Genomic DNA, 17,251 nt, shown 5'->3' on the forward strand with positions numbered 1-17,251 from the left:
CCAATTGGTACTTCCAGTCAACGAATTAAACATTTGAAGTCTTGTAAATGATTTAAGGAGCTTAACACACATTAACTTCAATGTATTCTTTACACCCACTTCTATGAAATACTGACATATCAGCTATTTTGTATCTTTCTCTTCTAATTATTTTTAGCCTAATGAAGCTTTTAGTCTTAGTATAAGCAGCATAATTTATGATTGCAAATAACCTCTTCATGTAGCAAAACAAAATCTTTCCCAAAAGTATTAGAAGACAAATGCAGACTGTTTAGATCTCCCTGAGTTTCCGACCTGATCCAAAGCTGTTGAAAACTCTGCCTGGCCTAGGAAGGCAGTGGAAGATGGCCCAAGTCCTTGGGCCCTGCACCCACATAGGAGACCGGGAAGAAGCACCTGGCTCCTGACTTCAGATCGGCATAGTTTCAGCCATTGCGGCCATTTGGGAGAGTGAACCAACGAAAGTAAGACCTTTCTCTCCGTCTCCCTCTCACTGTCTGTAACTCTACCTCTCAAGTAAATAAGTAAAATCTTAAAAAAAAAGAAAAAAGAAAAGAAAACCCTGCCTGGGATCCCGGGTTGATGAAGCACAAATACCAACCCCCATAAACACCTGGCACACCAGGGGCACATGCTGTGCTATCTCACCAAGTGGGAGGGGCAGGAGTTTTGGGTGCTCATCCCTGTCCCGACATAAATCACCGAGCGACCTGAGCCAAGTCACACTGGCCTCCCTGAGCTCTTTTCTCCATCTGTCAAATTGACATCATGATACCTACACAAGCTGTGCAGGGCCTTCCAAGCTTAGCTAAACACAAGAAGGGGCTCCGAAAGGGTCTTCCCTCGGACTGAAAGTGTCTGGGAAATGGCTCAGTTTCTACATCCATGTGTAAATGCCACAGGTAACTGGGCCAATCCAAAGAAACTGACATGAGTAAGAGAAGGAGACACAGGAACACGAGAGGGAATTTGATTTCCCTGTGTCCAAGACAGCATCCCACACTCCACCTCGTGCCCTCGTCTGCTTCTGCCCAGTTTACTTCATTCCATTCCTCAGCACAGTTACCACCAAGTAGACAGGGTCTCCACTGTCCATGGCCCACTCCCCTGACCCCCTTCATTGGATTCTTACACCGCTTTATTCTATGGGCTCTGGGATTCAGCGGCTGCACAGCACATCACATTTCCATGGCCTTTAACTCTCTTTTCACTCCACCACTTCCACCCAAAGAGAGGTTCTCCACGATGCAGTGGGAGCAGCTCAAGTACACAGATTTTCACTTTAAAAGCACCATAGCAATGCTGCAGGACATCTTACTCCCCGATCCAGTTATGTCTGAAACTGGATTATATTTTCCTGGCTCTGCTTAATCTGCATTGCAGATTAATTAATCTTTGGTGCCTTTCTTCCCGTCTTTCATTTATGCTCACCATAAACCTGAAGCACAGAAGAGAAGACAGGGGCACCATTCACTGATGAGGTTTCTTCCTGGGTACAGAGAGTGACGTTAACTTTTTGCTACATCTCCACTCTCCGTAAACAGACGCTCACATCACCTGCACGTGGATGGTGGCCCTCACCCCTGACCCATAGCAGCAGCGCCCATTTTTCAATGGAAAACAGAATGGCCTTAATTTGTGGTCATATTTCGCATGATCATTCTGCAAATCCTTTCCCTTATATGTAATACATTGAGAAGTCCTGCCCCAGGTAAACTGACAGTTAAGGTAAACTGACAAGTAATTGGATGCTTTATTTCTCGTAAACTTACTTTTCCTTCGAAATCCATCTCTTTAGTTCAAACAAGTCACCTACTCTTGATCTTCTGATTTTTCTTTCATATAAAATGCAGACTGATCTGAAAGAAATGTCAGCACTGAAGATTGGCAATGGTAAGTTAAATGCTATACTTTATTTAATGGAATAACTATGTTTATATCACCACCTATATTTCTTTAAGGGAATATAAAAATCAGGAGACAATTCCTGCACATTAGAGTTTTTCTGGTTTTCTACATGATTGAATCCTTTGATCTCTCCAATATAGTTTCCAAGCAGACACTATAAACGTGACTTTATAGAGTATTAGGCTAAGGGCTATAAAGAGGACCATAAACAGGATCTCATGAGTATGTGCAATGTGACAGCCCCTGTGCTTGTCTGGAAAAAGGTGTGAACAGGATGGAGTCTCTGACCCCAGGCATCTTACAGTCTAGTAGGGAAACCTCATCATGTAAACAATTGTGATTCCATGTGATAAGTGCACAGAGACTGTAATCCAGCTGGCTAACACGTCAGAAAACATTGGTCACTGGTCACTGGTTTAGAGGAAGAAAAGATACTAGAGGAGGCCAGCCACTGAGGGTCCTACAGCATATACTCAGAAGTTTAGACTTCACCTTCAGAACAATGTGAAATGATTACAAAATTCTAAACAGAGGAGGGGAAACCAAGATCCTCGAAAGAATATTCTGTTTGTACTATGGAGATGGAATGGAAGACGAGACAGTCTGGAGGTATGAAAAATTTGTCAGGAGATGGTGGTGGCCAACCCTGGGTTTGGCAGTCAAGACAGAGAGACAGAAATTGATTTAGCAAAATATTCAGGAGTAGAACACGCAGAGTATGGCTGGAGGTAGGAAGGGAGAAAGGAGGATTTAAGAATGACACGAACATGTAAGTAGGGAAGGACGTGTGATATTTGGCATGCTTATGGGGCCTCTCAGGGAAGACTCCTGATAAGGGACTGAGTATACAGATTGGAGGTGCAGAAGGGAGATCTATTCTGGAGGTACGCCTTGAATATTGTCACTGAAAATCCATAATAGAAGTGAATGAGATTGCCAGGGAGGGTGGAGGTCCGTGGTGAGAAGAGAAGAAGGTTCAGAACACAACTCTCGGGAAGTATCAGCCCTAACGGGGCCCTGGGAGGAGGAGAAAGTTCTTGTGAAAAACCCTGAAAAGGACAAGCAGTGAGGCAGGAGGAAACAGAACCCCCTCCCCAATCCATGGCAATGTAAACAGGTATTCAAAGAAGAAGGAAAATCAGACTCCAAGGGACCACCACTCAGCACCAAACAGAGAACTCTGAGAATATTCTATGCCAGGGGGTGTGCAACTGGCTGACTTTCAAATACAACACAATGAATAAATGCAAAGGTGTCTGTTGATACTGTGGTCTCTATATGGTTTGTCCCCAGGGGTTTCTGTGCTGGAAGCATGGCTCCCAGTGTGGTGGTGTTGAGGTGGTGGCTCAACAGCTTCTTTTCTTTAGGAAGTGCCCAGCTTCAGGTACCATGTCAGAACAACACAAAGCAGGCTATGACAGCCATGCTTGCATTCCTGTGAGCCTCTGTGAAAAGGGTTCCACATATAACTCATCTGTGAATGGAAAAGTTCTGGAAGGACACACAAGCCTACTGCAAAAAGTTCACGGAAAAATGAAAATATACGATTGTCAGCAAAGCAGATAATAGTTAAATGAGCAAAGGATATGAATAGACATTACCTCAAAGGAAGAAATACCAAACACACCCATGAAAAAAAAAGTTCAGGATTAACTATGATCAGGAAAACAAAAATAAGAACCACAATGGTGGTCTGACTTTAGTGCAGTTGGAATGGTTACTGTCCAAAAACCAAAAAATAAAACACACTGGTGACACGGGGAGAAAACAATACCTTAATATTCTGTTGGTGGGAATTCAAAACAGTACAATCATATGGAGAACAATAGAGAGGTTCTTCAAAAAACTAAAAATGAATCTACTTAGCTATCCCACTTTTGCAAATTCATCCAGAAGAAATGATGTCAGCATGTAGAGATACCTGGTCACAACAGCAGAAATAACCATAATAATAATAGCAGAGTCAACCTAAATGACTAGATAAAGAAAATGTGGTATATATACACAGTGGAATAGTACTGAGCCATAAAGAGAATGGAATTCGGACATTTATAACAAAATAGATGAAATTGGAGATCATTATGATAACTAAAATAAGCCACAGAAAGACAAATATCGCATATGTTCTCTCATACTGGGATGTTAATATGTAGAGAGGGGGTATAAAAACTGTGTGAATAGGGGCCAGGGCTGTGGCACAGTAGGTTAATGCTCCACTTGCGGTGCTGGCATCCCATATGGGTGCCAGTTCAAGTCCCAGCTGCTCCACTTCAAATCCAGCTCCCGGCTATGGCCTGGGAAAGCAGTTGAAGGTGGCTCAAGCACTTGGGCCCCTGCACCCGTGTAGAAGACCTGGAGAAGCTCCTGGTTCCTGGCTTCAGATCAGCAGAGATCTGGCCATCGCAGCATTTGGGGAGTGAACCAGTGGATGGAAGACTTTCCTCTCTGTCTCTCCCTCTCACTATCTGTAACTCTACCTCTCAAATAAATAAATAAAATCTTTAAAAAATGTGTGAATCTCATTTGATTTGGGACATAGTTATGCACATTATCTTCATTGAATTATATCATCTACATGACAATATACCCTTCTTACCTCACTGAGATGAATTTGTATTATTTGATGTTAATATTTATCTTTTCAAGAAATAGTAGTATACATGTATATGTATATCTACATACAAAATGAATATAGCAAAATATTAAAAATTGTTAAATCTTAAAATAAATTTTAAAATGCCTCTAGGAGCACAAAGAAAAAAGGAAATGTCACATTGTGCCTCATAAATGTGTATAATTATTGTTATTAAAATATTTTAATAAAAAATAAGCTTACTTTGGTACAAAAATTTAAATTCATGCATATTTTTCCTGATATTCATTTTTCAAACAACCTTTTACAGATTCCTCAGTGAGGAGCAGTAATATACTCTGAGAGACCAATTTCTTTAAAAGACTTTCTCCACTGATTTCTCTGTCAGTCCCCTCTTACTTTTCACTGCTAGATCCAAAGATTTTCCCTTCAAATATGTATTCAATTTTCCATAGTTCTTAGAAAAATTCTGACTTGAAGTTCAATAAATAAATAGTAAAATAGTTGAGACTATATCCTGTAAGTGCTAAAAATCTTTTCCAACAGGGAAATAATAACATCAGCACAGTGTTTATCTTTATAGGACATTGGCTTATATTCCTTGAGCGCTGATCCTCACAACCCACGATGAAATGGATATCTTTGCCCCCCCATCTGCAAGACTGAGAAACTAAGATTCAGAGCGGGAAGTAATTTGCTCAGGTTTATAAAGCTAATATATGGTATACTCAGGCATCCACCAGCTATGCCTTCCCTCAACCCAAGATCCTTCCATGACAAATCCAGCATGGGTGCTTCTGTTCTTTAGTTCTTTACTATATGCATGCGTGAAGTTTTTAATTTTAAAGAAGAAACTAATTTTAACAAACTAATTTTAAGAAAACAAAGAGAGAAAAAAGAGAAATCATTCAATCTGGGTATCAGCAAACATTAGAAAAAAATTTTCATCTTAATCCAGAATGACTACACAAAGCAAAACATAATCACATACTGTCTGCAACTTAAACAAAGAATATTATAACATTGAAGAAGCAGAAAGGTAGTATACTGTGCGAAAGTGTTACTGGAGGGGAAACGCATTTATATTATAAGGAAGCCACCGATAGAAGACCAAATGGAGTGGCGCTCACAGATCATTCAACCTCAGCAAATGGCAGGAATCTGAGCAGAGTTAAGGAAGCATGTCAGGGCTCCATGTTCATCACTGCCCATGTCAAGTGACGCAGAAAGCAGCCATGATGGATTCCTGATTGCCACGTGACAGTTCTCATGGCCCTCGAAGATACTGGAGGGACACAATCCAACCATTTACAGTTAAGCCAGGCAGTCAACTGGGTGATGGGGGCACTTTCACACAGTTCACTCCTCAACATTCCCAATAATTCAAGAGTTTATCTCAGTTCTCAAGGTTCTACTATTTGGGTTTTGATAATTTGATAAAAAACATTTTACAACTAAAAACAGAGAACATTTGCCTATGTGTTTGTCACTTGTTCTTGAACCATAAGCTGGTGAAGACTGAGAAAGAACTTCATAAATTGGAATGAGTTCTTCATATACTCATTAGGTTTAGGATTTTATTCCTCTAAATCATTACAACAGCAATTTTTCTCATACCATTATTTCTTCTGTAAACACTGATTTTAACTACAAATATGTTTTTCTTTCTTATTTTAATTTAGAGAAAATAGAACACATTATCAGTTTTCATTCTTGTTTCAAATGTGTTGGAGATACTAACACAACAAAAATATCCACCACCGTATTGGTGACCTTGTCAGTTTCACTCAGACATTTGATTTCATCTAAAGTTCTGAAAATTATTAGCTTTTAAAAGTAGCAATTCAGGGCCAGCGCTGTGGTGCAGTACATTAATCCTCCACCTGTGGCGCTGGCATCCCATATGGGGTCTGGTTTGAGTCCCGGCTGTTCCACTTCTGATCCAGCTCTCTGCTACAACCTAGGACAGCAATAGAAGATCAGTGAAGAACTTGTGTACCTGTGTCAAACACCAGAAGAACTCTTGGCTCCTGGCTTTGGATTGGCTCAGCTCTGACCATTGCGGCCATTTAGGGAGTGAACCAGCAGGTGGAAGACCTTTCTCTGTTTTTCCCTCTCACTGTCTGTAACTCTGTCAAATAAAAAATGAAATGTTTTTTAAAAAATTAAAAGTAGCAACTTCTCACAGCAGTTAAAATGCCGGGTGGGGTGCCTACATCCCATATCAGAGTGCCTGGGTTCAAGTCTGGCTCTGCTCTCAATTCCAGCTTCTTGCTGTTGCATACCTGGAAGGCAGCAGGCAATTGGTCAAGTTGTTGGCTTCCTGCCACTCACATACGAGTTCCTGGATGCCAGCTTTGACCTGAATAGCCCTGGTTGTGGTGGGCAGTTGGGAAATGAGCCAGAAGATGAGAGATTTCTATTTCTCCTCCTTCTCTTTCTTAATTTCAAATAAAATTTAAAATTAGTAACTTCTAATGTGCATAGAAAGAATATTTGCTGTTTCTGGAAAGATTTACTATGAAGATGCCTTAAATCAAATTTTTCTTTTTGTATCTATAAACAAGCAAAAAAAATATAATAACTATTAGACATATGTCTTTTTTTAAAAAAGATTTATTTATTTATTTGTCAGAGTTACAGAGAGGCAGTGGCAGTGGCAGTGGCAGTGGCAATGGCAGAGAGAGAGAGAGAGAGAAAGAGAGAGAGAGAGAGGTCTTCCATCTGCAGGTTCACTCCACAAATGGCCAGAATGGTCTGAGCTGGGCCGATCCAAAGCCAGGAGCCAGGATCGTCTTTTGGGTCCCCCATGCAGGTGCGGGGGCCCAAATACTTGGGCCTTCTTCTACTGCTTTCCTAGGCCATAACAGAGATTTGGATCAGAAGTGAAGCAGCCGGAATGCGAACCAGTGGCCCTATGGGGCGCCGGCACTACAGGCAGCAGCTTTACCTGCCTCACCACAGCCTGGCCCCAGACATATGTTCTAATTCCTTTTCAAGTCACCTATACTGTTAAAATAATTTCAACCTAACAGTACATACATGAATATTTCTTTAAATTATCTAATTCATTTTTGCAGAAAGTTTAATAGCAGTAAAGTTTTCTTAAAACATGACAATACAAGTAGAGATACTGATTGCTTATGATGGGACTATGTCCCATGAGCCCATTGTAATGTGACAATGTTGTACACTGCGAACGTATTTAACACACCTAAGCTATGAAACATCATAGTTTAATCTAGCTTACCTTACCATGCTCAGAACACTCTCATCAGCCTATAGTTGGTTGGGCAACATCACCTAACACAAAGTCTATTTCACAATAAACTATTTAATATTTCATGTACAGTACACCAATAAAGGAGCATCTTGCAGATTTAATTATGAGATATAAAAACACAAAAAAGATGAAAAAAAATGGCGACAGCACAATTCCATGTAGAGTATGAATGCTGTCCTGGGCATCACCTGGTTGAATGGGGGTTGCAGTTGGCTGCCATTACAAAGCCTCACAAGGGCATATTATATCACCTGTCGCTACCTTGGGAAAAGAACAAAATTCAAAATCTAACTACACTATCTACTGAATGCATGTCACTTTTGCAGTACTGTAAAGTTGAAAAATTACAGCTCAAACCATTACTAGCAGAGTCCGTATGTATGTTGGTTGTTCTAATGGTATTCATTTTCCCGGATATAGGATGGAAAAATATTCTTTATATAAGCCTGAGTAATAATGAATTGGAGGTGTTTCTTAGTAACTTTATGAGTATGTGAATTAAATTTTATGTATTTATTGAATAAAGGATAATTCAGTATTATTTTATAATTAGAACTTATATGCAGTACACCCACATCAGGAATCATACCCCAAATAAATTACTCTCAAACAGAAAACCATTGTTCAAAGCTATTTAGAAGTTCTGCTATCATTAAATGACAAAAATCAGAACTCATATGAACAAGATCAGCTACCTATTTGCCAAAAATAAGTGCATCCTCTCCAGAGAAGAGTGAGTACTTGCCCTGCCAGGAACTATCTATCTTCCACTTGTGTTCTGTCTTCTGGTATTACTCAGAAAACACAGATACCTTAGAGAAGGTGGAACTCTGGACGCCTGTGTTCCTGAATCATCCATGGAAGAAAACCATTTGGACACAGTGAATATCTACACCGTATCTTTAAATGAGCAAGGAACAGACTTTCATTGGCTTATTTAAGCCATGGAAATTTTGTGATTAGCAAAACAGCTATGCTAAAAGCTCAACAGTGCTAAATGTTCAATGGTACCAAATGATTAAGGAAGCCATAGCAATATCAAGATATAGTACCCTGATATAATTGAATCACTTGATTGAAAAGCGCCAAACACAATATTATGTGCAGAATACAAGGCAAACTGCTCTGAAGGGATTATCAGACAGCCGTCGGTATTATAAGTCATGAAGGAACAGATATTGTGGGCTGTTATTTTTACTGTCTCTGAGCATCTGGTTTTCACTATAAAGTTATATAGCTAATTGCTGGGAAAAAGTCTCATTAAGAAGACCTCCCCAAAACAACCCAAGAGTTGGATAAAAGGCTGTCCATATTATGAACAAATATCTTTTAAACACTTAAGACAACCATCTTTACCAAAACTACCTATAAAGTGACTATACAATATTATCTACTGTTACTATTTTTCTTAAAAGTTAAGTGGAGCCGGCGCAACGGCTCACTAGGATAATCCTCCACCTTGCGGCGCCAGCACACCGGGTTCTAGTCCCAGTCGGGGCGCCAGATTCTGTCCTGGTTGCCCCTCTTCCAGGCCAGCTCTCTGCTGTGGCCAGGGAGTGCAGTGGAGGATGGCCCAAGTCCTTGGGCCCTGCACCGCATGGGACACCAGGAGAAGTACCTGGCTCCTGCCATTGGATCAGCGCGGTGCGCCGGCCGCAGTGTGCTGGCCGTGGTGGCCATTGGAGGGTGAACCAACAGTAAAGGAAGATCTTTCTCTCTGTCTCTCTCTCTCACTGTCCACTCTACCTGTCAAAAAAAAAAAAAGTTAAGCGGAAATATCTCCAATGTTATGAAACTAAAAGTCATAGATTTATTTGTGGTCATGTGCTTGTACTTTACTAGTTATATAGTTACATCAAGTTTTTCACTTATAAAAACATACAAAAATAAAACCTTCGCTTTTATAAAAAAAATCCATATCCCTGCATTCTTCTCACTTCCTCAACTCATGCTGTCTTTAAAACTCCAGATTCTAAGGCTTGTTTCTGATACCATTCACTATGCCATATGTCAATGCAATCATCTCTCCTGAGAGACATTAGTACCTCTGGGCTAGGCACCGTGCTGACCCCCAGGGACCTAGTACAGAATGGGACACATGGAAGCTATTCAGCATCTACTGAACAGATGCAAACCCCTACTTATCAAAACCAAAACAAAACAAGAACTATGCTCCGCCTGCCCCATTGGGATTTAACCACACTTTTCCAGAGGTAGTCTATTTTCCTTTCTCACCTAACCTGCAATTTCTTAGACCAATCTTTTTAAGCGGTTCAGCTCTCTGCTCTAAACCCATATATAGAGCAAACCATATAAAATACAATAGAGAATTAGCTTGAGATTAGCAGGCTAATGACAGAGCTATCACAGTGTGGCGAGCTTTATGAAAAGAATATTACTGCTAGAGAACAACTGCCAGCACATCTTCTAAGATTTTGCCGGGCACGTGACAGGTTTTTGTTTGGTGTTTGCCGGAGCTGCTCAAGGCTTTTGTCCAGCAGAGGGACCATACTGCCTAATTACTGGACTCCTTTTCTCCTACCCCTAAGAACCCAGAGTTTCCTTCTTTATTAGCTTCTCCTAGCAAAACAGAATCATGACACAGAACCTGAACTCAACCCAATTAGGGAACTTTTAAGTAGGAATAAAAGAGAGAAGTTCCTTGCATACCTCGTAAAACCTGCTTTCCAGAAATAGATCTGAAACATCCAGGTGGGGCAGAGCCAGCGAGTTCGCTTTCCTGTCACCAAGTCACCACTAATAAGAGAAAGGACACCTCTGTATCACCTGGGACTGTTTCCTTGTCTGCCAAAAAAACTTCCAGGAGGAAGCCAACCCTTCCAATCTCACAGAGGTCTAATGGGATTCACCACTAATCTTCTCCTGGCACAACATACATAAGAAAGCAATTGGACAACCCCCTCTCTTAGCTCTGTTTCATGGATTACTGCTCTTTATGTCTCCACCCTAGCCCCCTTACATTCTAGTTTCAATACAGAAGCTACAGTGAATTTTTTTTTTTGACAGGCAGAGTGGACAGTGAGAGAGAGAGAGACAGAGAGAAAGGTCTTCCTTTTGCCGTTGGTTCACCCTCCAATGGCCGCCGCGGCCAGCACACTGCAGCCAGCGCACCACGCTAATCCAATGGCAGGAGCCAGGTGCTTCTCCTGGTCTCCCATGGGGTACAGGGCCCAACTACTTGGGCCATCCTCCACTGCCCTCCCTGGCCACAGCAGAGAGCTGGCCTGGAAGAGGGGCAACCGGGACAGAATCCGGCGCCCCGACCGGGACTAGAACCCGGTGTGCCGGCGCCGCAAGGCGGAGGATTAGCCTAGTGAGCCGCGGCGCCGGCTTACAGTGAACCTTTAAAAGTGTGTCAGAGTCTGTCAGCCCTCTCTCGAAGCTGGCATTGACTTTCACTGCCCATTTCAGAGCAAGTAACAACGGCAGAGGAGGCCTGCATGGTCTGGTCCTCACCACCTACACCAGTGACGTCTCACATCTCCCCTCTCCTGCCACTCACTCTGCTCCCGGAACACTGGCCTCCTGACTGTCATTCAAAAATACAGGATCACTCAAAAGTCCACAGAAAGTCTTAATATCATTGGGCCCCTTATATATATAGAAGGCTTCTTCATTTGTAGACACTATAACAAACAGCCTCATTCATCTGTTTGCTCAGATAGGACCTTCTCAGTATACACACACACACACACACACACACACACCTCCTTCCTAATATATCTTTCCCCACACCATGTATTATCTCTTAACATACTAAATATTTTCTTAATTTGTTTGTTATTGGCCTTCTCCCACTAAGATGTAAGCTCTATCAGGACAGGGATTTTTATCTGTATCTTAAACATTACATTTATCCTTAGTCACTAACTCATAGATACCCACTGAGTATTTACTGAAATGAATCAGATGAGAAACGGGGGGGGGGGGGGGGGGACTGGTCTTCCACCCACTGGTTCATTCCCAAATGACTGAAACAGCTGGGCTAATCCAAAGCCGGGAGCCAGGAGCCAGGAGCTTCTTCCAGGTCTCCCAAGCTGGTGCAGGTGCCCAAGCAATAGGGCCATCCTCCACTGGTTTTCTAGGCACATTAACAGGTGTGGAGCAGCCAGGACTCGAACCAGCACCCATATGCGATGCCTGCATGGCAGACACCGGCTTTATTTGCTATGCTACAGTGTTGGCCCCACCACAATAAATTTCTATTGTCATCTTCCCCTGAAAACTCCAGCACCAAAGGCAACACTTGCTATTGTTTTTCTTCTGTCCCTACATGGTATTGTTTCTTGAGAAAAATGACCTATTAGACACAACAGAAAATCATGCCCAGATTCCAGTGCAACCCCTAACAATAATGTAGGCAGATCCTATGTGTATTGTTACCATTCACTTACAATAATAATTCTAGAAAGTTTGGGTATTTTATAGGAGGAAAGCTGAACTTTTAGAAAGGTTACTTTGCTCATGGTTATATAGGTATCAGTGAGGAGACCTGGGATCCAAATCTAGAGCCACAGGCATGGCTGTGTTCCTCACCAGGCTGTGCTGACTCTGTACCCGTGCTCAGCCCAGTTTTGACAGAACCTCCTTAGCAGAAACTTATGGCCTGGTACTTCTCGTTTTATTAAGGAAATGAATCATTAGTACTTGGCAACATTTGGCAATTCCTAGTGAACATATTATATAACACTTTTTTCATTTAATCATTTACTAAGCAGCTAAATTACTATCTTAATCTAATGTGAAAACAGTTCTGATGTTGTTAGTGTTAATGAGAAATCACCATATACATATCAGGATTCCCAGTCCTAAATAATTGATACTCTGTTTACATTAAAGTGTATGGAGTAATGTTTAGCGGAACTTAATTTAATTTTATCACATAGCTTGGAAGGCACAGATATTTATGGAGTTTAAGTCAAGTATTTTAAGATAGAACAAAAACCATATTTTATAATACTGGAATTCAAAATGGATAGCAAATCCACTCCAGATGTCTCTACTCCAGCCTTCTAAATTTACCCACACATGACGTGGGTCATTAATATTCAAAAGCACCAACTGGATAGTTCTAGTTTTAAGTGAAATAACATCAAAGCAGGCGAAAAACTATTAAAATTTTCTTTAAAGTTAAGACCAAGAGGTTAAAATTTAAGTCATATAGTAGCACTTAACTCATCTATCCTTGATCTACCAAAAAAAGTGCACAAAAGTCCAGAATAAAAAAGCAAGTTGCAGGACCACTGGAAATTGGCAACACTGATAAACAACTTCTTGGCTGAGTGAAAGGTTTTAAAATCAAGAACATACAGATGGGGTCCTTGGTCAGAATTAAAGGAACAAAGTAATGGTGGATTTCACCTCAAGTCCTTGCTTTCCTTAGCCTCATAGTCAGTGAGAGGATGATGGAAACAGAAAAAAAAATGCAGAGACATATTGGACAGAGAATTTCCAAATTTAATGAAAACTCTAAAGTCACAGATTCAACAACTCCAAACAAGCACACAATAGAAGAAAAAAAGAAGAGAACCACACCACGGCGCATCATTCTCAAATTGCTCAGAAACAATGACAGAAAGGAAGGAAATCTTATGAGTCAGAGGAGGGAGTATAGGGAGCCCTGACGAGTAGAAAGGACAAGGATCATGGTAACAGCCTAGTTCTCACTGGAAACATCACGCATGGGCAGACAATGGAGAAACACGTGTGTGTACAAAAGAAAAAACCTGTCAACATATTACCTTATATTCAGCAAATATGTGTTTCAGATAAAAAGGTTATGATTGACTTTAAACAATATGATTGACTTTAAACAAGAATAGTGACAGTGTCATATGGAGTTAGGAAATACATATATGAATACATACATAGGAAATACATATATGAATAGGATCATGGTAACAGCCTAGTTCTCACTGGAAACATCACGCATGGGCAGACAATGGAGAAACACGCGTGTGTACAAAAGAAAAAACCTGTCAACATATTACCTTATATTCAGCAAATATGTATTTCAGATAAAAAGGTTAAATGAAAAATGTCTCAAACACACAAAAGCTGGAAGAATTTGTCATCAGCACAAATCAATACTACAAGAAGTGTTACAGCCAGAAAGCAGAAGAGCAGGCATTTTCTTCAGGCAGAAGACAAATGGTAATAGATGAAATATAGGTTAAAAAATGAAAGAACATTGGAAATTGCAGATAAATATACAAGATTTCTTTCTTATTATTTGCATCTCCTTAAAATATGATTGACTTTAAACAAGAATAGTGACAGTGTCATATGGAGTTAGGAAATACATATATGAATAGGATGTATGAAAATAATATGCTAAAAAGATAAAAGTATACAACCACAAGATGCACCATATGTGAAGTGGTATAAAATCATTTGAAAGTAAACTAAGTTAAATATGTAACTGTAACCTTAAAGTAGTCACCATATTAACAAGGCTCAAAGTTATAGCTAATAAGCCAACAAAGAACATAAAATAGAACCAATTAATTCAAAAAGAAGGCAGAAAAAGAAGGAACAAAGAATGAGAATAGGAACTAGAAACACAGGAGAAGTTATTGATAGACTTAAATCTGTCCACACTGAGAACCACATCAAATGTAAAGGTAAGTGATCTGTTAATCTAATTAAAACTCAGAAATGGTCAGGTGGGATACAACAGCGGTGTTCAATTACAGACCACCTACAAAAATGCACTGTACAGAAAAAGAAACAGAGGTTAAAAGGAAAGGGCTGAAAATGTACACACTGATAACACTGCTCAAAAGAAAGCTAGAGTTGCTGTATTAATATCAGACAAAGTCATCTGGGAGAAAATGCTGTTGCCAGGCATAAGGAACATAATTACATAATTATAAGAGTGTCAGGGGCTGGCACTGTGGCACAGTGGGTTAATGCCCTGGCCTGAAGTGATGGCATCCCACATTGGTGCTGGTTTAAGACCCGGCTGCTCCACTTCCGATCCAGCTCTCTGCTATGGCCTGGGAAAGCAGTAGAAGATGGCCCAGTCCTTGGGCCCCTGCACCCACACAGGAGACCCGGAAGAAGCTCCTGGCTCCTGGCTTTGGATCGGCACAGCTCTGGCTGTTGCGGCCAACTGGGGAGTGAACCAGCAGATGGAAGACCTCTCTCTCTCTGTCTGCCTCTCTTCTCTCTGTATAATTCTGACTTCCAAATAAATAAATAAATCTTTAAAATAAATAAATAAACTATAAGAGTGTCAACTTATCAAAAGGACATAATAACTCCACATGTTTCTGCACCTAATTACAGGGCTTCAAAATGCATAAGGTAAAAACTGATAGAAATGCAAGGAGAAACAAACAAATCCCTAAATATAGCCAGAAATTTCAATTTCTCTCTCAAAAATTGATAGAACAAATATATATGAAAACATGAAGGCTATAGAAGACTTGAATGGCACAATTGGCCAACTTGACCTACTTGACATTTACAGAACACTCTACCCAACAAGAGCAGAATACACATTCTTTTTCATTGCACCCTGAACATTTATCATGGATAAGGGAAAAAATCTTCACCCTCAATCACTCCCTCAGAAGATTAAAACCAGAGACCCTAAGTAAGGGCACCAAAAAACAGAATGCTCCTCAAAATCACTGAGTTCTCAGGAGAAGGTATCTCCACCAACCATTGACCCCAAAACCCCTGAGTTACTCAGTCTTTCTCTGCCCATCCCACCTGCACACACAAGCCATGTATACCTCCTAGAGCATGCAGGCAATGGTAAGGAAGCTGTTCCTTCCATTTTCCCAAAATTCATTCCTCACTTCTTTTATCCATTGAAGTTGTCGTAGATTTAATCCATGTCCCAACTTGTAGAAAAGTCAGTAATTTTCCTGAAGTGATTGCTTAAGTCTTCATCGTAGATTTTTACATGTAAAATGATAGATGGCTGACAGCACTTCAGATCCACCCAGCCGCACAAGTTCAGGTTCTAAGTGGCAATTAACCACAGAATTAGGACTACAAAAGAGAATACGTGACTCCAAAGTAAAGAAACATTTATAAGCTGGTTCAGAAACCTTTAAATTCCCTTCACAGAAATTACAAAATACGTCTCATCTCTACTACTTAACTGCCTCATCCAATAGAATGTAAGACTCTTTGTAGGCAGAAACCACATCTTTCTGGATGACCATTCTATCCCAGAACTTATTACTGTAACTGGCATAATAACAGCACTGAATCAAAATGTGTCCAGTGAGAAGCCCACGAACGCATGTATCCTCCTTCAGTACCCAGAATTCAATGTGGAAGATACAGAATAAGCTGGAAACCCCCGCCTACACTCCTCTCCCTCTACCTGGAACCCACGCATGTGTGGGATCTTCACTTTTACAAAGGAAGCTTATGCCACCCTCCACACTTTCCAGAGAGTTTCCATCCAAATGGACAAAAGAGACAGAAAAGTCAACACGTATGTACTAATGAAAAGTTAGCTCTTACTTATATCAACCACAAACAAAACGACCAGGATATACAAAAAGTTTACAATAACTGTGGACTTTCCAAGCAGAAACTTTCAAATTTGACTGTTTTCAACACATTTTAAAAAATACTTCATCTCATGATTTTGTTGAGAAATGTAATCTGCAATGAGCCCTGGGGGTTCTGCACATTATTAAAGATGATGCAAAGACAGTCCCCTAGCCAGGCCACTTCTTGGGGTGGCACTTGTATAAAGCAATCTTTCAGGATGAGGTAATGTCTGCTTCTAAGACACACAGAAGGCTTGTGCACTGTTAGGTATAAAGTCAGTAGTTACTCCAAGCTCAGCGTTCATCAGTCATAATCAAGACCAAATTAATGGGCATGCAATCTGTAGTGTCTCACAGGGCCCCACACTCAGGAGGGCCCTTCACTTAGCTCATTCCCTTGAATTTTCCACTGCAACATCTTTAATGATATTATCTCTGAACTTGTACTTTATAAGTGAATACAAATAGATAATGGCACACACACGAGCAGAAAAGGTGCCTGCATGCATCTTGTTGCTCCATTTACATTTAACTCAGTGATATTCAAAGCAAGTACAAGGTAAGCATGTCACATCTATGATGGAAAAAGTGAGGTCCTAACACCCCCGAGACAAAATTTCACCAGAACGTATTTGCTTCATTGAGAAAAGATACCAGCATCCTAACCCAAGCAATGAAGTGCCTGAACATATCTTCATTCACACGTCATGCCCTTGTATTAGACGGGCACTTACACTGAAGATGACAGTGCAGGACAGAAGGGAAAGAGAAGGCAATTCATAGTTCCTTCTTGTTTCAGTCCTTACTCGCTTATAAATAAGCCAAAGACAGAAAATATTTGAAAGAATTCATAAATACCAAGAAATAAAATAGATGAATCATTTTTGTGTAGCATTTCTACTGTGCTTGCATGAATTAAATCCATAT

General features: G+C 40.5%; 1 protein-coding gene across 22 annotated transcripts in view; it reads right to left on the reverse strand.

Annotated features, from left to right (window-relative positions):
* Positions 1-17,251, reverse strand: part of TDRD15 (tudor domain containing 15) — a 462,408-nt gene that overhangs the window by 155,563 nt on the left and 289,594 nt on the right. For 5 of the 22 annotated variants that reach the window (XM_070069391.1, XM_070069394.1, XM_070069388.1 and 2 more), the window contains one exon: positions 1,773-1,859. The exons of the other annotated variants lie outside the window; for them this stretch is intronic. In XM_070069391.1, coding sequence (XP_069925492.1) covers positions 1,813-1,859 — 47 coding nt within the window. In that variant the 3' untranslated portion in view covers positions 1,773-1,812. The remainder of the gene's footprint in view (positions 1-1,772; positions 1,860-17,251) is intronic. 22 annotated transcript variants of the gene reach the window in all.

Source organism: Oryctolagus cuniculus, chromosome 2, assembly GCF_964237555.1.
Source record: "Oryctolagus cuniculus chromosome 2, mOryCun1.1, whole genome shotgun sequence".
Classification (NCBI taxonomy): Eukaryota; Metazoa; Chordata; class Mammalia; order Lagomorpha; family Leporidae; genus Oryctolagus; species Oryctolagus cuniculus.